The 20,027-nt window shown below is 48.4% G+C and overlaps 2 protein-coding genes across 3 annotated transcripts in view; both read right to left on the bottom strand.

The window, feature by feature from the left end:
* Positions 1–12,852: 12,852 nt before the first annotated feature.
* Positions 12,853–15,927, bottom strand: Rps17 (ribosomal protein S17). The gene is made up of 5 exons (XM_059272278.1): positions 15,779–15,927; positions 15,400–15,551; positions 14,897–15,002; positions 13,937–14,002; positions 12,853–12,975 (listed from the first exon to the last, which is right to left on the bottom strand). The coding sequence occupies exons 1-5, from the start codon at positions 15,779–15,781 to the stop codon at positions 12,895–12,897; spliced, it is 408 nt and encodes a 135-aa protein (XP_059128261.1). The 5' UTR covers positions 15,782–15,927; the 3' UTR covers positions 12,853–12,894.
* Positions 15,928–17,585: 1,658 nt separating this feature from the next.
* Positions 17,586–20,027, bottom strand: part of Cpeb1 (cytoplasmic polyadenylation element binding protein 1) — a 98,283-nt gene continuing 95,841 nt past the window's right edge. For both annotated transcript variants that reach the window (XM_059272256.1, XM_059272266.1), the window contains exon 12: positions 17,586–19,031. In XM_059272256.1, the coding sequence (XP_059128239.1) occupies positions 18,933–19,031 (99 nt within the window). In that variant the 3' untranslated portion in view covers positions 17,586–18,932. The remainder of the gene's footprint in view (positions 19,032–20,027) is intronic.

Raw genomic sequence — 20,027 nt, 5'->3', positions numbered from 1 at the left:
AGATGGCTCAGTGGGTAAGAGCACCTGTTGTACAGCTCAAGGATGTAAGTTCAAATTCCAGAGGCCACATAAAAAGCTGGGTGTGACTTAAACACACTTCTAACTTTAGCACTTTGGGGTGGGGGGTAGAGACAAGGGAGACATGGGGTCCCTAGGGCTCGCTGGCTTCTAGATTAGCTCCAGGTTCAGTGAGAGACCCAGCTGAACAGGACACTCAGTGTCCTTCTCTGGCCTCCATACATGGGCGCATGGGGCACATGCCCTTGCACCCATGTGCACATCCACTGGCACACGCATGCATACACACATTTAGTACAAATGTCACCATCACCTACACTATTCCACGACTTTGGCATGATTCAAAATGGAACTTCCTGCAAAGTCCTTACTGTACGTGAGGGCAGACACAATCAGAAATGAGTATTTCTGGTCTTTGCCCCTATTTCCTAGGAGCTCCCAAATCCTGTGCTGATTTCTAAACACCAGACACATCTTCTGCTCTCATGAGGCTCTGGAGAGAGGCATGATGGGTGGCTGACAGCTTCGGGAGGTGGCTGGGAATCAAGGATGTCCGGCCATGGTTAGCTTTACCCCTGAACTGGGGGAAGAGGCGTTAGAGACTGAATTAGTCCCTAGTGGCCAGTGGCTTAGTCCATAGCACCTCGATGAGAAAACACCCAGGGAGCACTCTGAGCCGCAGCTGGGGAGGGCGGGGCCCCACAGCCCCTCCCCACTTATCTGGTCCCACTACCTTCCATTGGGTGGTGCTCTGGGAGCTCCTACTGGGGTTGGCTAACTATCAGACCTGAAGAGTGGGATGTGGGAGCCCCAGTTCACATCGGATTCACATCAGTCTCACATCTGCGGTCCAGGGTCGCGACCTGCAGTGCTGCTGAAACATGGGCCCAGTGTCAGGATGGACCCGAACTGCAGGGAGCCCAGCTGCTCTCTGAAGAAGTGGAGGAGGAGTTAGTGTGAGGAAAACCAGCACCATTTGCTGTCAGTAGTAAAAACAGCAGCTCAGGGAAGAAGTCAAGGAAATTCTGAAAATGAAAAAAATGGGGGTTAGACCCCAAGATAAGAAAACAGTCCCATGATTAATTAGTGAAGCGCTGTCCCTTGCTCCGGTGAATCAATGGAGCTGAACAGACCCTGGGAGTATATTAACACAGGTCAATCCTGGAATTCCTACTTGGGAGGCTGAGTGGGGAGAAGCATCAGTTGAAGGCGCGTCTGGGCTACAGAGTGAGTTCGTGGCCAGCCTGGACAAGTTAAGAGATCCCATCTCAAGATAAAAAGAAGAGGGCTGGGGATACAGCTCAGAGGCTGAGAACCTGCCCGGTGTGCATGAAGCCCTGGGTTCAACCTCGTGCTGCAAAACAATCATGCATGTGCACATGGCAGTTCGGCATGGAATGCAAACTACTCTTTTGAATCACTGGAGGTGGACTCACCATTTATGTAGACTGGCCTGGGAAGTTCTCCTGCCTTGCACCCCCACCTCCGGGTTCACAGGTATGTGCAATAAACCTGCCCCCCCCCCCAACTGCTCTACTACTGAGCTAAGTCCCCAAGCCCAATAAATGCTTTTGTTGTTGTTTGAGGTGGGGTCTTACTGGGTAGACCATGCTGGTCTTGAACTTACAGAGATCCTCCTGTCTCCCAGTTCTGTGACTAACATGCCACCACATTCAGCACCCCCTCCATAATTTTTTTTCTTTCTTGGTTTTGTTTTGTTTTGTTTTGTTTGAGCAGGGTTTCTCTGTGTAACAGCTCTAGTGTCCTAGAACTTGCTTTGTAGACCAGGCTGGCCTCGAACTCAGAGATCCATCTGCCTCTGCTTCCCGAGTGCAGGGATTAAAGGCGTGCGCCGGGCTCCAATAAATTATAAGTGAAAAACAGACATAGAAGGCATGGCATCAGCCCTAGATTTCATTAGAGACAGACGGGCGATGGGGAGGGAGGGGTCAATGGTTGTCCTCAAAGCCCCACCTCCTGTGCTCTTCCCAAGGGGGTGCTGAGCTCCCCTGGAGCAGGCTCTGCAATGCCTGGCATCCAAAGGCAGTGAAATTTCAGACGGAGGGAGGGGAGGGAGGAGAGGGAGGGAGAGAGGGAGAGGGAAGAAAAGGAGGGAAATGCTTGTTTCCGCTTTCTTCAAAGAGGCAGCTGCTGAAGAAGCAGCCAGTGACTCACAAGGAAGTGTTTTCCCTGGTGGGAGCAGACACAATGGGCCAGGAGTGGGGCGCCAGCCAGGAAGAGGCTTGATCAAGGTAACAATGGCCTCATCTTGCTGTGGCCAGAGGAAACCGCAGGCCACTCGCAACTGTCACGCTTGTGGCTATGCAGCCTGTAAGATGGTCTTGAGTCTGGAAGGAAGGACTCCAAGGAAACAAAGTCCTCCAGCCAGAAAGGTCGGCACCCGCAGCCTTGGCACCCAGGGAAGGGGCATCCCTGCTTCTCGGCTCCCGCCTGCCCTCCTTGCAGAAGGAACAGCGCCATCCGGGACCTGTTTCCACAGGCCACCCTTCCCGTTTCCTCCAGCCCCACGGCCCCATAGCCTCCAACCCCACCTGCAAGGCCGGGTTCCGGGTTCCTGGCCGGTGGAGCGAGCCCTGTTTAATCTAGAGGGAGGATGTACACCCAGCTGCCAGGAAGCAATAGCATTCACTCAGCGGCCAAGAACAGCATTGTGGGCAGAACAATGCGGGAGGATCTAGGGCAGATCAAGGCTGTTGTCCCGGAGAGAGAAAGGGGACCCGAGTGGAAATTACATGGATGGAGACAGGATGAACAGGCTTTCTAAAAATAGGGCTAGAGGTTGGAAAATGGCTTGGTGGTCAAGGGTAGACTGCCCTTCCAGGATCAGGATTAAGTTGGCAGCACCCACAACCACCTGTAACTCCAGCTCCGGGGCTCTGATGCCCTCTTCTGGACTCCACCAACACCTACACTCATGTGAACACACCCTTCCACACGCACACATAAATGAAAACGGTAACTGTTTATCATATCCAAGGATGGGAAGACAAAAATAATTTGGAGGGGGGGGGGAGTAGGGAGATGGCTCTTGGCAATGAAAACTGAAAAGCGGCTGTGTCTGCAGCTGATCGACTGACTCATTTTGATCTTGCGGGGAGACTGGAATGTTTCTGCAGCTGATCGACTGACTCATTTTGATCTTGCGGGGAGACTGGAATGTTTCTGCAGCTGATCGACTGACTCATTTTGATCTTGCGGGGAGACTGGAATGTTGCGGGTTCAGAGGCTGATTACCTATTTCCAGCTAGTTCTAGCCTTACAATAGCCATCCCTTGGCCACCTGGGTCAGAACTATCATCTTCTGACTAATAGAAATCTTTTAGAAAGTTGGGTGATGGTGGTGCACACCTTTAATCCCAACACTCAGGAGGCAGAGGCAGGAGGATCTCGGAGTTCAAGGCCAGCCTGGTCTAAGGAACAGGTTCCAGGACAGCCAGGGCTACACAGGGAAACTCTGTTTCAAAACAAAAACAAAACAAAGGAACCTTCTAGATTCCGGTAACTTAGCAGACCATCGGCTTTCATCAACCCACGCTCAGTATCACGCTCAGTACCGGCAGCATCTTGGGCCTGTAGGAAAGCTCCCTCAACCCACTGTGCCTCTCTGATGTACCCCAGTGTATTTTAAACTTGCCTTGATTTATGACTTTTTTTTTGTTCTGTAAAACTATAAAAGCCTTCATGAAACCACCTCCATGTTCGAACATGGGATTTGGGGTAACCTAAATCTCTGTCCCCAGGCCATGGTCACTCAAAAGGGCTCCAGAACAAACTACCTCTTGTTCACTTTAAGATGAGAGCGGTGATTTTTTGTGTGTATGTGTCTGTGCTTTGCAGGTAAAGGTACTTGCAGAAGTGTGAGCATGGAGTTCGGGTCCCTAGACCCTATGGAAACGCAGGGGAGGGAGCCTGCCTGCGAGCCTCATGTGGGAAGCAGAGCAAGATGCTAGCCAGACTAGCCTAAACGGTGCTAGGGAAAAACGCTGTCTCAACACACAATGTTGAAAGCAATGGAGGAAGACACCTAATCAGCCTGGGCTCCCACTCACTTGTGTATCAGTACACACACACACACACACACACACACACACACACACACACACACATGCATGCTCTGTCTTCATGCACACCAGAGGAGGGCATCAGATCCCATTACAGATGATTACGAGCTACCATGTGGGTGCTGGGAATTGGACTCAGGACCTCTGGCAGCCAGTGCTCTTAACCACTGAGCCATCCCCCCAGCCCTCCACATTCCTTCCAACACACATATGCATTTTTTTTTTCCTTATGACAGAGAATCTGACCTCACTGTTCACCTTGGGTCATCCCCAAATACTCGGGTTTTGTTTTTTTGCTGTTGATCTGTGTTTTGCTTTGGAGACAGGGCCCACGCTGGCCCCTAACTTCCTATGTAGCCTTGAACTGACTTTTTCTTCTCTTTTCTAGAGATGGGGTCTCACTATTCAGAACTGACTGGCCTGGAATTCTCAGTGTAAACCAGACTGACCTGGAGTTGATGGGGATCCAGGGTAAACGATGTATTACCAAGGCCAGCTCCGGGGCTGGGCTTACAGACCTGCACTCTCACGCTGGGTTTTCCGCGGTGCTTCTGACACCCAGGCAAGCACTCAATGGACTAAGCCACCCAGAACCTTTTGTATTTTTGTTTTGTTTTGTCTAATACAGCTGAGGCTGCCCTTGAACTCCTGACCCGCAGCTCACAGCTCGCAAGGGCTGGGGTCCCAGGCTTGTGCCACCACACCCAGCTTTTGAACCTGGTTTAAGGTCACTGCCTATAGATAGGGTGGTGCCTTCAGCAGGAAAAGGCTTTAGAAACTAAATTCTCCTCCCTGGTGACTTCATGAGGAGTGCAGACTTGGATGTTTCTTAAAGAACATTAACATCGGGAACTTTGCTTTTAACATTATTTTTTTCACCAGGCAGTAATAGTGCACGCCTTTAATCCCAGCTCTCAGAAGGCAGAGGGAGGGGGATCTCTGTGAGTTCAAGGCCAGCCTGGTCTGCAGAGTGAGTTCTAGGAAAGCCAGGACTATACTGAGAAACCCTGTTTCAAAACAACAACAACAATCCCCTACACTTCCTCCAATAACGTTGTAGCAGATAGTTCCTGTCAGAATTCCTCTGGACCACCAGCCCCCATATAATGACATGGGCATTTATTACTTATGAAAGCCCAGCCTTAGCTTAGGCTTGTTCCCAGCTAGCTCTTAGAAATTAAATTAACCCACTTCTATTCGTCTACACTCTGCCACATGGCTCTTCACCTCCTTCCATGTCCAGATGGCGAAATTCACATTCTAAGATTCATCCTGAGTTCCTCTCTGGCCTGAAGTCCCTCCTAACCTCTCCTGCCTAGCTATTGGCCAATCAGCTTTTTATTACACCAATCACAACAACACATCTTTACACAGTATACAAATGTCCCACAATACAACATAGTTCACAGAATTACATACAAAATTAGAGTAAACAAGATTGGGCACGGATAAACCTTGCTACAATGTACCACAATTACAGGAAGAGCTTCCTAGCCGCCAAAGCGAAAACAAAGTTGGACCAGTTGGTAGTGACAATATAAGGCAGCTGTCCCCTACTTTGATCTTGATGGGGCTTTGAGAAAATTTCTCCTATGGAAACTGTATCATCGATTATATTATAACTGTCATGTGCAGTTGGACTTGTTGAGAACGAGACTCAGGCATGTCTAATCCAAGTGTCCTCCAAGACTCCCTGTCCTGGGGCAGGCTGCCGCCGGCCCTGTAATAGGGAGAGAGGAGGAGAGCAAACGAGAAGGTATTGAAAACACTGAACCCTTGAGAACAGCTAGAAGGTGAACCATTTGGAGCAGAGGCCACTCCACGTCATCCCATGGCATCAAAGCACTATGGTGGAACAGCCACCAGAAGCTCATCCAGAGAGGGCCCCAATACCACTGTGGGGGCGGCTTCCCAGCCACAGAGGGCCCCCAATACCACTGTGGGGGCGGCTTCCCAGCCACAGAGGGCCCCCAATACCACTGTGGGGGCGGCTTCCCAGCCACAGAGGGCCCCCAATACCACTGTGGGGGCGGCTTCCCCAGCCATCACTAGCCATCGCTGTTGGTGAAGGAGGCGCCAGAGCTAATGCTTTATCTGTTACATGCTATTTGTTTGTATGGAAGCCCCTCCTGATGGAAGCCCCTCCTGAGGTTCTGGAAACACTCTGCCCCGCCTACCAGGGACTCTCTCAGTTGGAAACTCCAGCTGGCCACCTTCATGGAGCTTAAAAGCGCCTGGCTTCAGGATGTTGTGTATCTGCAGCTTGCTGTTTGTTCTTTTATTTTTGCTTGCTTAATAAACTTAGTCATTCAACACTGAAAGTGCAGCTACCCCAGATCATTCTCTGGCTAAAAGCAAGACTCTAAGGTGGCCTTGAAACACAACCGAACTCTGTACTTGCAGACACCAGGCTCCTTAGATAGAACACATTTGATGGGACACTGTCCCACAGACCTCACAAAGCCACCTCTGCACTCCATTGACTTGGTTGTTTACAGTTCTCGAGGAAAACAATTCCTGATTGATAGGAACTAGAATGTTTAAACTAGCTGTTTAAAATATGTTCAAAGAACTGAAGAAAACAGCACCTAAGCCATGAATGATGATAATACAAAAGAAAGAGGAGCGATGTATATGGGGGCGGTTTATATACTATTGAAAAGAGACGTGTGTAGTGGCACGTGACTTTAATTACAGCACTTGGGAGGTGGATCTCTGTGAGTTCGAGGCCAGCCTGGTCTACAGAGTGAGTTCCAAGACAGCCAGGGATACATAGTAAGACTGTCTCAAAAAAAAAAAAAAAAAAAAAAAAAAAAGAGGCTTGTGTTAACATAATTTGTTATAAGACATTAATCATTAATTATCATATCTAGAAGAGTCTTTAACAAAATAACTCAGGGGCTAGACAGCTCAGCAGTTAAGAGCACCGTCTGCTTTTGCAGAAATCCTGGGTTAAAGTTCCTGAACCCACATGGCAGATCAAGACCACCTGTAACTCCATTTCCAGAGGATCTGGTGCCCTCTTCTGGCTTCTGCGGGCACTGCACCTTCACTCACGTAGCCAAAACATGCATGTATATTAAAGGGGTGTGTGTGTGTGTGTGTGTGTGTGTGTGTGTGTGTGTGTGTGTGTGTATAAAAGGCAACTCAAAAGGGGAGATAGCAGTGGAAATAACAAGGTAAACGCTAGGGATGCTGCACACCAGCTGGTGTAATAAGACAGCAGCAAAGAGACAACTGTATGTCAAGTTTGGGGCCAGCCTGGGCTACAGAACAGCACACATGGGGAAATAAGCACTTAACAGTCTCACTGGATCAGGAATTATCTCAAGCATAAATGGATTAGGGATAGATTAAGCATCCAACTGCAGGAAGAGAGGATCAGAATGCCATTTACAACTTACAGCAATGCTTTCTACAAGAGACACTTTTGATTCAGACACATGAAAGTTGAAACTAAAAGGATTGAAAACAAACCCAGCATTTGGGCAGTGACAGAGGGAACAGATATGACTACACGAACCAGGTGAAGCTTGACATTTTAAACAGAAATTGACAGGTTTGGTGGGAATCCCGGCACTCAGGAGATGGAGCTGAAGGGTCAGGAATTCAAGACTATCCTTGGCCCCATAGCTAGTTCCAGGCCAGTGTAGGCTACCCAAAGCCCTGACAAGAAACCACCAAAAACTGAACTAAAGTCAGCAACACTTGAGGGAGACTTCTCAAACACTGATTAACACTGCTGTGCACTGGGCACACTCCACATCTTGTGCTCGAAATTCTCAAAAAGTGAACTCTTTCATACCGAGTATGTTCTCTGACCAAAACAGGAATGCAATTAGAAGTCAACGACCAGGAGACAATTTGGACACACACAAACATAGAATGTAAATCACAATCCCAAACAGTAGCTTCAAGAATACGGCAAAGGGATACCTGGCCATACTAAAACCAAAAGCGACCAACGATTGCAAAACAGTGAGAGCCTTGCTTGGGAAAGAACTCACAGCTGGAAATGACACACTGAAAAAGAAAAGTCTCAGATCAATAACCCAAGCTCCACTGGAGTCAACGAAACCCACAGCCACCGAAATAGGGAAACAGCCAAGGCTCCAGGGCTGGGCTGAGACTTAGGAGCAGGGCGCTCACCCTGGGTTTGGTTCTCAGCAACAGAAAAAGAAAATTATAGCAGAAATAAGTAAAAAGGGTAAAAACAAATAAACTAAAAATTTAAACAGATGAATAAATTAGCAAACTTGAGCTAAACCGCTGAAATTATCAGTGAAAGGGAACCATTGCCGCCAGTCTAGACACACCACGGGCTCTCGGGCAATGCTGGGAATAGCTATATGCCAACAATCAGACAGCTCAGGTGAATGTAGGAAGTCCTAAGAAAGATGAAAATGAATGAAACTGAGTAAGAAATGCAGAACTCGCTGGGATGGTGGCAGCACACGGCTTTAATCCCAGCACTCGGGAGGCAGAGGCAGGTGGAGCTGAGTTTGAGGCCAGCCTGGGCTATAGAGAGTTCCAGGACAGTCAGGACTACATAGAGAAACCCTGTCTTGAGAATAAAACAACAAAAAAGAAATGCAAAACTCTTCCCTAGAAGAAAACATCTCTCAATTCATTGGGTGAGGTCAGCATCACCCTTACGGCAGAGGACAAAAGTGTCTGTCATAAAAGGGTGGGGAGGATGGTCAGTGGGTAAAGGCACTCGCTGCTACCCATGACTACCTGAGCTGGATTTCTGGGACACACAGAGGAAGAAAAGAACCAACGACTCCCAACAAGTTGTCCTGTGAGCTCTATGTGTGTGCCTGCCGCACCCACACATATATATGCACACAGAAAATGAATAGAATGTAAAAAAAATTAAAATATCACAAGAAAACCAGACCAGTGTGTCTTATGGATGTCAAAGTCCCCCTACACTAGCAACTGAGTACAGTAACAAGTGACCAGTCACCATAGTACACTTCATTTATCTCAGCCACAGAAGGATGGTGCTACACACAAAAGTCCATGTGTCATTGGTTTAGTTTAGACCTTATTTTGAGATGGGGTCTTGTGCCTCAGGCCGACTTTGAACTTCTGATCCTTCTGCCCCTACTTTGCAGAGATTACAGCACGTGAAACCAAGCCTGGCTTATGAAGTGCTGGGGGAACACCTAGGCCCATGCATGTCAGATCAGTGATCTACCACTGAGCTACATTCCCAGTCCTAGATTGGATCTTCAATGGCCCCTAAAGCTCGTGTGTTAATGAACTCTATCATGTAATTATCTCAGGTATTGTTGCCAATACAGCAAGCTAAGAACCGTATTGTAAACAACCCCCCAAAGACAATAAAGAACAGACTCTGAAAAAGCATTTGACAAAATCCAACAGAGGCCAGGAACACATTCATGAGGCAATCAAAACTGCAACAGAGGTGATGTCCTCAACTCCAGTTAACACACTTGACAGTGAAGAGCACACAGCGTGCTTTTATTTATTCATTTATTCATTCTATTATCAGCTTGATACAGTACACCTTCTTATTCTAGTAGTGAAATGTTTCACTGAGGCTTGCCCAGTGATTGAGTAAAACCAAAACTAATTATAAGCCAGTCATCCCAGGGTCCCCCCTGCTATGTAGCCTCCCTGGTTCACACAGCACGTTTTCTAGGCTCAGGCTGGCTCCACTCCACTGCGGCTGCTGTTCCTGGTGGTCATCCCATGGCCCTTTGCTGCAATCAGGCTGCACTTTCCACCAGCCTTCTGGGTTCTCTTCAGGGACTCGGACCCCAGCCCTGTCACAGTTCCAAGCCTCAGCTGCTCTCCATAACCCCCTCATGCCTTCAAAACCAGGACCACCTGGATGATGCTTACACTACCAAGTCTGGCTGCTTCTGGAACACAGCTTCTGTGTTCTGACACAACAGACTCTTCACACAAAAGGCCTGGTGGTCTCTGCTTCCCTCTGAAACTTCACAATCCAGGCCTCCATCATCTGCTCTCAATGTTTTTATCTCCCAAGCTCACTGAGCAACACTCAATGGTTTTTCTAGCCTGAAGTTCCACAACCTTCCATAACTCTCTCCAAAACAAGTCAGGTCTGTCACAGCAGACACCCAGCTATCCTGGCACCAACTTGTCTAAAGTTACTATTGCTGTGATCAAACACCATGACCAAAAGTAGGGGAGGAAGGTTTTATTTGGCTTACACGTTCACATCACAATTCATCCAAGGAATTCAGAACAGAAATATCAAAAGCAGGAACCTGGAGGCCAGAGCTGATACAGAGGCCATGGAGGGGTACTACTTACTGGCTTGCTTGGAGAACCCAGGACCACCAGCCCAGAATAGCACCACCCACAATGGGCTGGCCCTCCCCCAATCACTAAGAAAATGTCTTACAGGCAGATCTTATGAAGGTATTTACTCAATTGAGGTTCCCTCTTCTGATTGACTCTAGCCCAGTGGCTCTCAACCCCTTGTTGGGAGGTCGTTGAAGGACCTTTTAATAGGGTAACATATCAGATATCCTACATATCAGACATTTACATTATACAATTCATAACAGTATCAAAACTAGTTAAGCAATGAAGATAACTATGGCTAGGGGGTCCCCACAACACGAGGAACTGTATTAAAGGGTCACAGCATTAGGAAGGTTGAGAAGCACTGCTCTACCTTATGTCAAGCTGACATAAAACCAGCCAGCATAATCCAGAATACCTTTAATACCAGATAGATTGCACAGGTGTACAAAACAGAAATAAGCCAGGTGTGGCGGTACATAACTGTAGTCCCAACACTTGGGAAGCAGACAGGGCTCTGTATGAGGCCAGCCAGGGATAGCTACACAATGAGATCCTGTCAATACAGCCACCCACCTATCCCAGAAATAAGTGTTATAGAATATTTGAGGCACTGATTCATTAAATTTTCCACATGAAGCTACTTTAAAGGTAAATCCTGAGTGACAATGGGTAGACTCATCATATTTGTTAAAGGTCAGTTCTGGGGCTGGAGAGATGGCTCAGAGGTTAAGAACACTGGCTGTTCTTCCAGAGGTCCTGAGTTCAATTCCCAGCACCCATATGGTGGCTTACAACCATCTGTAAGGAGATCTGGCTCCCTCTTCTGGCCTGCAGACATGCAAACACAACATTGTATACATAATAAAGTCAGTCCTGTCTTTTGTTTTTTAAATATCAATAAATGGGTGTTCTGTCTCCATGTATGTCTATGTTCCACATGTGTGCAGCCTGTAGAAGCCTAAAGAGGGCCTAAGATCTCCTGGAACAGGAATTAGATTGTTGTGAGCCACAACAAGTGTTAGGATTTGTGTTAAAAAAAATTGTTGAACATATAAAGAAATCCACTGTATATTGGTAAAGAGCTTCAATTGAGAAGATCAGGCTGCAGGCAGTAGGTCATTTTCTTAATTAGTGATCAGTGGAGGAAGGCCCAACTCATGGTGGGTGGTGCCATCCCTGAGCTAGCGGTCCTTAGCAAGACAGGGGGAGCAAACCAGTGAGCCGCATGGCCTCCGCATCTGCCTCCAGGTTCCCGCCAGTTGAGTTCCGGTCCTGACTTCCTTCAGTGATGAACTAAGGTATTAAGTCAAATAAACCCTTCTCTCCCCTGCTTACTTTTGGTCATGGTGTTTCATCACAGCACCAGAAACCCTAAGGGCGGCCAAGTTTGCCCTAACAACCCACTCATAACCCACTCATTCCCGCAGTAATACAAGTAGCCCCTTATCACCTCTTTAAAAGGCCCAGGTCTCAGCATAGTTGGCAGAGGGGATTACATTTCCAGTTTTGAAGCCACAGTAGACTCGACACCATTTTCATAAGATACAGCTTCATGCATACATGTAGTATGATCATCCCAACAATACTGTCTTCCAATCTGTCAACAGTGTTTTTGAGGCATTTATCTTCTTCACTCTCCAACTTACTTTTTTGAGACTGCGTCTCTCACCAAACCTGGAGCCCCCAGGGTTCCCCAAGTCTCTCTCCAGTTCCGGATTACAAGTGCACAGTCAAGCGCGTGGTCCCCGCTCAGGTCTTTGCTTGCACAGCACTCTACCACTGAACTGTCTGCCCAGCCCATCATTTTCCGGAGGGGTGGGGGTGGGGCTTGTTTTGAGACAGGGTCTCACTTTGTAGCCCTGGCTGGCCACATCCAACTGTCTGTTTCTCCCAAGTGCTGGATCTCAGTTACAGCTGGGGAACTGGAGGGCCAAAGTCCTCCTTGTAGGACATTCTAGTAAAAGGAGTTATCAACAGATGCCAAATTGGCAAAATGTTAATGAGGTACAGGTTAGCCTCAAACACTTGGAACCTACTAATTACAAAAGAGAAGAGTTTTCACGTTGAATTAATTCTAGGGCTCAAAGATAAAAAACCCAACAGATTGAAATTCTATGTCAAACAGCGCCATCTGTGGTATTGATGCAGGAAATGTCAAAGAACACCCACAAAACAACAGGCACACCTACCTTCCCTGGTTGACACCATTGTCCTCCAATTGGGCACGTGTATCCAAGAGATTGAGGGGAGCTGACAGCTAAGCAGCTTTCTGCCACGTCCTGAGAACACACTAGAGCTTTCCAAATCCTAGGCTAGGTTTGCACACACAGGCCTGTTAGTGCTCAGCACCTGGCTGCTCTATTCCAGACTAAGGCCAGGCTAGTTAGTCCTGACAACTCCTGCATCAGCCTCCTACCCTTAGCAGCAGCAAGGACAACACAGGCAAAGTTGTTTTCAGGTTTATTGAAAATATGACAGAACAGATTCAAACGGCTCCACGCGGTGTTTTGAAATTCATCCCAACTGTAGGCTGAGTGACCTGCAGGTTAGAGAGGCTGCCGAAGTCCTGCAACAAAACACAAGACTCGCAGTGAGTGGGGCAGGGTGATCTGTGGTTAGCACTAGCCCCCGCCAGATTGGGGTCTGGACTAAAGTCAGCCAAGGGGCTTTCCACCCCCAGGAGTAATCGTTCAAACCACAACACATCCCTGTTAACCTTCCTCAGCCAGGCACTCCCTAGCCAGGACACAATGAACAGGCCTACAAACTGCAAAACCCAGACCTGCCTTCCACATGGAAGGATTCAACACACTCTCTTGCCACTATTTCCTATCATAGCCCGTGTATCTAAGGCTGTAAGAACACCACTGCTCATACCGCACCATGGTTGGAGCCCCAGTCAAGAAGTATTACAATTTGCTCAACATCCGAGCAGAAAGCAGATAGACAAGGCACTAAGGAGTGGATTAGTTCCCATCAGGCCAAGCACACTCAGCACCCAGGGCAGCATGGCTCAGCCAAATGGTTTCTGGAGAAATTAAGGCTGCCTCAGGAGCAGATCCACAGCAAGCTCCAGCGGCCACACTGCTGGTCTCACCAAAGCCAGGTGGGGGGGATATAGTATTTTGTTAGCGACTCAAGCTGCTCAAAATCAGTAACAGCAGCTGGACTCTGAAGCCCACATAACCACTTATGAAAAAAGGGGTAAGAGAAGCCATATCAAAGACACCTGTCAACTGTCTTAAGCAGGGCCTGACTATTCTGAAAATGAGACAAGAGATCATTTCTGAAGTTAGAATCAAGAGTTTCTAAGGAAAGCAGGTAACAGAGCCAGAGTGGAATCAAAGACAACTTAGGAGCCAGCCCCAGAACAAAGAAAAATGCAAGGACTCAGCAATGTCCCAAAATATTGAAATTATCTTGTAAAAGCCATTTCAATATACGCACAGAACAAGCAGCCACAACCATTTTAAAACCGGGTGACAGAAAGCCACTCATGGCCCTCGACCAGGATCAGCCACACTCACCAGAAGCTTCAGCATTTCCTTGGTGTCAGGATCTACCTCAATGATCTCCTGATCCAGGGCTGAGACCTAGGAAGGAGAGAAGTCCAAATCATGAATAAGTTATTTCCCTCCTCCTCCTCTGCTTCCATGCAAGATCAGGCCTCACTGTCGGACCCTGGCTGACCTGCCCAGAGCTGGCATTAAAGGCATGCACCACCACAGATGAGCAACAACTCTGCTTGCTTTTCTTTTCTTGAGACAGGTCTCTCTGGCTGTCCTGGAACTCTATGTAGTCCAGGCTGGCCTCAAGCTCAGAGACCCCTCTGCCCTGCCTTCTGTGTGCTGGGATTAAAGGGATGTACCACAGTGCCTGGACGGCTTCATTTTTTTTTTTTTTTTTACAAGATAGGGCGTCTGTGTAACAGTCTTGGCACTCCTGGAATTTTCTTTGTAGATCAGGCTGGCCTTGAACTCACAGAGATACACCTGCCTCTGCCTCCCAAGTGCTGGGATTAAAGGCGTGGGCCACCACCACCCGGCTTTATTCTGATGCCAGAATTATCTAGTGGGTATTCAGAAAGCCTTAAGATAAAAGAGTTCACACTTGAGATACAATCAAGCTAATCAAGGCAGGAGACATGCTCACTAGGCCTGCATGTGGAAAAAGAGCAGACAACTTGATCGGGGCAGATGGAGTAACAAACAGGCAGGCAGATTACAGACACTCACAGCCAGCTAAGTCCAGCTAGAGGCTCACGCCCCTCACCCCAGCACTCAGGAGGCAGAGGCAGACGGATCTTTACTAATTCGAAGTGATCCTGTTCTACACTATGAGACCCTATACCAAAACACCGAGGAGCCGAGTGACTCAGACCTCTCACTGAGCTGAGTTCTCACTGCCAGTGAGCCCCCCACCCCCACCCCCACGAGCCTCCACTATCACTGACAGGATAGAGGTCCAGAGAAAGAGCCAAAGCTTACCTCAGGAACATAATTATCTCTCCTTTCTCTCTCCTCTTCCTGCAACTTGATAGAGATACCTCTCACAGGGCCTCTCTGAATCCTCTTCATCAGATGCGTGACATAGCTGCAAGCACACAGGCCAGGGAGGCACAGTGACCACACCAGCTTCCCGCCGGAGCCCAGAGCGTCCGGAGACAGCACCCACTCGGTCTCTACAGGAACAGACTGGCCCTCGGAGTCTCCCATACACACTCGACACTGAGGTAGACACCCACGCCTCCCCGACGACCAACCCTCCCGCAAGGATCACCATTTAGCACCTGAACCCTGACTGGACTTAGCAGAGACCCAGCAAGGTCCACTTCCGGTGCCGTGTGGCCACAGTGACACATACGACAAGCCGAGGCCGGAACTCTGACTTGTCACCTCCCGGGAAAGAAGCACCGTGAGACCCGCGCCCCCAGCGCTTCTCGGGGCCACGGGAACGGCCGGCGCAGGCGGCCCGCGGGGCACCCACTCACCCGGCGATCTTGTTGCGGAGCTTCTTGCTGGGGATAATGGCGATCTCCTCGCACACGCGCTTGTTGGTGTGGAAGTCATTCCCCAGGCGCGTGTAGTACTTCTCGATGATGACCCGGGCCGCCTTCTTCACAGTCTTGGTGCGAACGCGGCCCTGAGGGTGGGGGGCAAAAATCACTGGCGAGCCCGCGCCTTCCGTGGGGGAAGCAAGCGCGGGGCTCGCAGAGGGGCCGGAGCGCGCACAACTTCAGGCGGAAGCGCGCCCGGCCGACAGACACCGCGCACGCCCGGCCTGCTGCTCCCCGCCGCGGGATGGGGCCGCGACAAGCGGAGGATGGACGCGGATTGGAAAGGACGGAGGCCCGGCAGCCAAACACCTACCATGTTGACGGGTCCCGGTAAAAGAGGAAACAGGAAGCACAAGCGAGGCCTATAAAGCGCAGGCCAGAAAGCCGCTTCCGCCCGGCTGGGGCGGCGCGCGGCTCGCGGCTGTATCACAGCGCCCCCTGGCGGAGGGGAGTGTCGGTGCCTGGCGGTGGGCGGGGCGAGCGTCTGCGCGTGCGTACGCAGGTAGCCGGGCCGTCCGAGTTTCCGCTCTGTGTAGTTCCCTGCTGGATAGGCTTCTCTCCGACTTCGAGGGTGCTTTAGTCTATGAGGGGCTTCAAGGCCTTGAGAACATGCGGCAGACAGGAAGCCCGCGCTTTGGAAAGGTGTAGTAGTAGAGGGAGTCGTTCCTGACTTCCACCTTGCGAGTGGCTCTAGTCAGAGCTTTGAGAGTCTAGCCTGATTAGAGAGGCTCCTCTCACTTCCCGGCGTTACTGCAAACACCGCTTCACCAGAGGGGCTTTTCTTCACACCCCAGCACAATACTGCATTGGAGCTGTTTTTAGAAGTCTTCGCACGTCAAGTGACTTTTCTATTTTCTCAACCAGGGAATGAGCTATCCAGGAAGGGCTAACCTCCAGTGCTTAGAACACTGGCCGGCTCACAGAAAGCTCTCCAATGTTTATATGAACAAATTAAGATCTCAATTTGCTCTACTGTCCCCAACCGGTTAAGACACTATCTCCAACCTTCAGCTTCTTCTGGCTGTTCTGCCATACCCTGGCCCAAATCAGGCTCTTAAGCCACGGCCCAGTGCCCTCATCAGCCTAGGGAGGGCCTTTCGTCTAGCTGTTCCTTGGGACGAGGTCCTAGGCTCAAACCTAACATGAGACTGTGCCAGCCACGTTGGATGTATCAAGGGGCCACGGCTGTGCCGCAACTTTCAACTCATCTACATCACTCTGGTCAGACGACGACGAAGCGCAGAAAGCCCATACCCTGAAAGCTGCTTGTGGAGGGAGGAAGAGAGATGTCCTGACCTACGGAGCAGGAGGAGACTGAAGAGATCAAAGAGTCAGGATGCCCTCAGTGTTGCACAAGCTCACTTTTACCAGTGAAATGCCAATGAAGTAGCTGCCAGGCTTCAGATGGAGACGAGATCTTTCAGTCTGGCAGGAAGGGAACTCTTGGATCCTGACCAGTAGTGAGTTTCTGCACCTTACAGGAGGGATGCTTTAGTAATAGGAGTCCCTCTACCTCAGACTAGTTTCCCAAAGGATCAGTTCAGCACGCTGACTCAAAATCTCTCTACCTGAAAATCATCGTGCCTGTCATAAAGCCCTAGTGTAAGGGCTGTCAAGGAAATCCAAGTACTGCTAGGTATAGTGGTGCACACCTTTAATCCCAGCACTAGGATTTTTCTTCACAGGCAGGTTTTTCTGAGTTTGAGGCTAGGCTGGTTTACATAAGGAGTTCCAGGGCAAGGACAAAGAGCCTGAATCAAAAAAGCAAAGTAGCATCCACTCAGAAAGGAATAACATCAGCACAAGCGAGTCCAAGAGAAACATGCCAAGGCTCACAGGACAGCAGGGATCAAGTGGCTTCGGACACCTTGGTGGTTGTGCCTCTGGCATTCTTGATGGCCGAGGAACTGAAACATACAGGTCTCTTGTTTTGGATTGTAATCACCCGGCTATTGGGCAGATATGACCAAAGTGGCTGACCAGGATGTAACAAGTCTCACATAAGGACAGGTTTCTACATGCTTGCACCATCACCCTGGACTGGAAATCCCATTACAGAAAATCCAAGAAAAGAGGACTTTTTTTCTGGAATCTTACCTGCTTGCTACACACACCCCAGGCACAAAGACAAAAGCACAACTTTGCTGCAACGTGTTTATTATGTGCCAAAAAAAAGTACACCACAGCTTACTCCACACATCTGTAGTAGAGTGCAGTCTTGCCTGCATATACAACAATGAGGTAGAGACTTCACACACAGCTTCACAAACCCACAGAGTAGCTGGGATATGCAACAATGCAACATCAGCTCAGCAGGAGGGAGGAGGGGTTAGGACACTGGTTCTTTGGCACACAGCTTCCCTAAGAGGGGCAAGTAGTAAGTAAATTAAAAAGAAAAAGAGTCAAGTTTTCAAATTCCAGTAGCATTTTTTTGTTAACTCTGTTGATTCATACATTCTTCAAATAAAATTTGTAAGGAAGGGTACTTGCCCCTCTAAGAGAAAGGGCTCCTGTGAGCCTTCAACTGCCCCCACCGAAAAGCAGCCCTTTTTTTTTTTAATTTTTAAGCTCAGTTACAAAAGAAAAAGTCCTGTGACTGTGATTAAAAACTTCTTATCAACCCTTCCCACCCCACATAAGTGCAATGTAAGAAGGTGCGACAAACTATTTAAAACTATATACAGCAGCTGCTCAGACGTAATTTTTTCCCTCCGGTCCAGTTTTAAAAATAAAATAATTTTCCCTTGGTTACAAATACTTTGATTTGCAACTGTGACCAGCAGTACCCCAGACACAAATTTGCTATAATGTTAAAAGCTGCCAGAAAAGAAAAAAAAAATCTATTGTTCCAAATGACTTAAAAACTGTTTTAAGGAGTGTAAAAAGGAACCAGTAAAAACCCTCGAGCGTAAACTATGAAATATGATTTGGTTTAAATGAAGAGCAAAGTCTCCTTGTTTGTTTACAGTAAAAAACACCAGCTGAACACTCAGTTTATGCCGTTCAGGTGGGGGTTAAACAAAGGAAAGGCACTGTATGGCAACTGCAAGAATGAACTGATGAGACCTGCGCATCACCACCGTCAGTATTGCAAGGAATGTAAAAAGCGCTTTAATAAATAAACTTAGATGTAGGCATCTGTCAATACCTTCCGGACACATAGTTTGTTGTTGTTTTTCTTTTCATTTGCAAAATGAGGAACTAGAATCTGGGAAAACTACATTTGCTTGAGGGTGAGCCTGAGGGTCCTTGCTCCGGCACACCCCCTGAACACAAAACCTCACAAAACTCATTGTGCATTAATTAGTGCAGAAACAAAGACAGATTTAGCAAGTACAAAGGTGACTACAATTTTCCCTTGTCTGCAGAAAGCTAGCTCCTTGGACGCCAGTGCAGGGTACAGGCCTGATTTGCCAGCCTTGGGCAATACAGGCCACTGGGCAAGGCCAGCTTCTCCAGCTGGCATCTCAGTTTTTCTGGTTCCTCATCAGGGGGCTGTGGTGGCGCAGGCCTTCCATGCTGTGTCGCCAGTGCCAACAGCTTCGGCAAAAATACTTGAAGCAAACCTAAAACAGAAAGAGCGTTAGCACCAGGTACAAAGGTTCTACTTGAAGAGGAAGTGGAAGGCCCCTGGTTTCTGTGGAGCTAGAAGGGATGCTTCCTGCTAGCCCTCTCCTGGTAACAGAGCTCTAAGGCAAATGCTATCTTGTTTTCATGTAGCCTTATGCAAACATTTTAGGCTCCTGGTGTACACAGAGACCATGCAGGTTCCCAATTCCCCACCCTTCTCACCTACAGAGCAGTTGAATTTCATGGCTGCCAACAAGAGAGAACGTGTGAAGAACTGGTAACAGATTCAAGTATAAGCAGACATGCCTTTCTCTTCTCAGTGAGAAGTGACTGGTTTTGCTAGCTGAATAATCTTAAGCAAGTCATAACCTCCTACCAAGAATCTGAAACTGAGGATTCACTGTGAAAGATACTGATCTATAAAAGCTGATTTAGAAAGATACTTGTTTTCAGGCTTTACCTTACTACCAAAACTTACTCTGAGCTCCCCTGGGGGCCTGAGTTTAACTATCTACAGCCTCCATGCAATGACAACATCACTGTAAGACAACTAAGCATAGATTAATTGCTAGAGTCTGGAAGGTTCCCAAACACTCCAGAGAAGGTTTCAAAATGTGGTCCAATGGTTGTGCCTGCACAAGACCAACCCAATGAACATTTCAGCATGGGCAGGGAAAAGGCTCACAAGCCACTACTCCTAGCTGAGAGCTACTGACAGCTTATGGCTTCTGGAAGAAGGAAAGTCAGTTTAAGGGTTTATCCCTTGGTAGATGGACTACCATGAGTATGTAAGTAGCACACTGGGACTAGGCATGTTACTTTAAAAAAAAAGGCTGAGCAAGGTGGTGCACACCTTTAATCCCAGAACTTGGAAAGCAAAAGCAGGCCCAATCTCTGAGTTTGAGGCCAGCCTGGTTTACTAGTGAGTCCCAGGCTGAGGTGAAACCCTGTCTCAAAAACAAAAACAAAAAGTAATAGCATCAAAATAAAAC

This window comes from Peromyscus eremicus, chromosome 1 (genome assembly GCF_949786415.1).
Source record: "Peromyscus eremicus chromosome 1, PerEre_H2_v1, whole genome shotgun sequence".
NCBI lineage: Eukaryota > Metazoa > Chordata > Mammalia > Rodentia > Cricetidae > Peromyscus > Peromyscus eremicus.
This window is presented reverse-complemented; position numbering and strand designations above follow the sequence as displayed.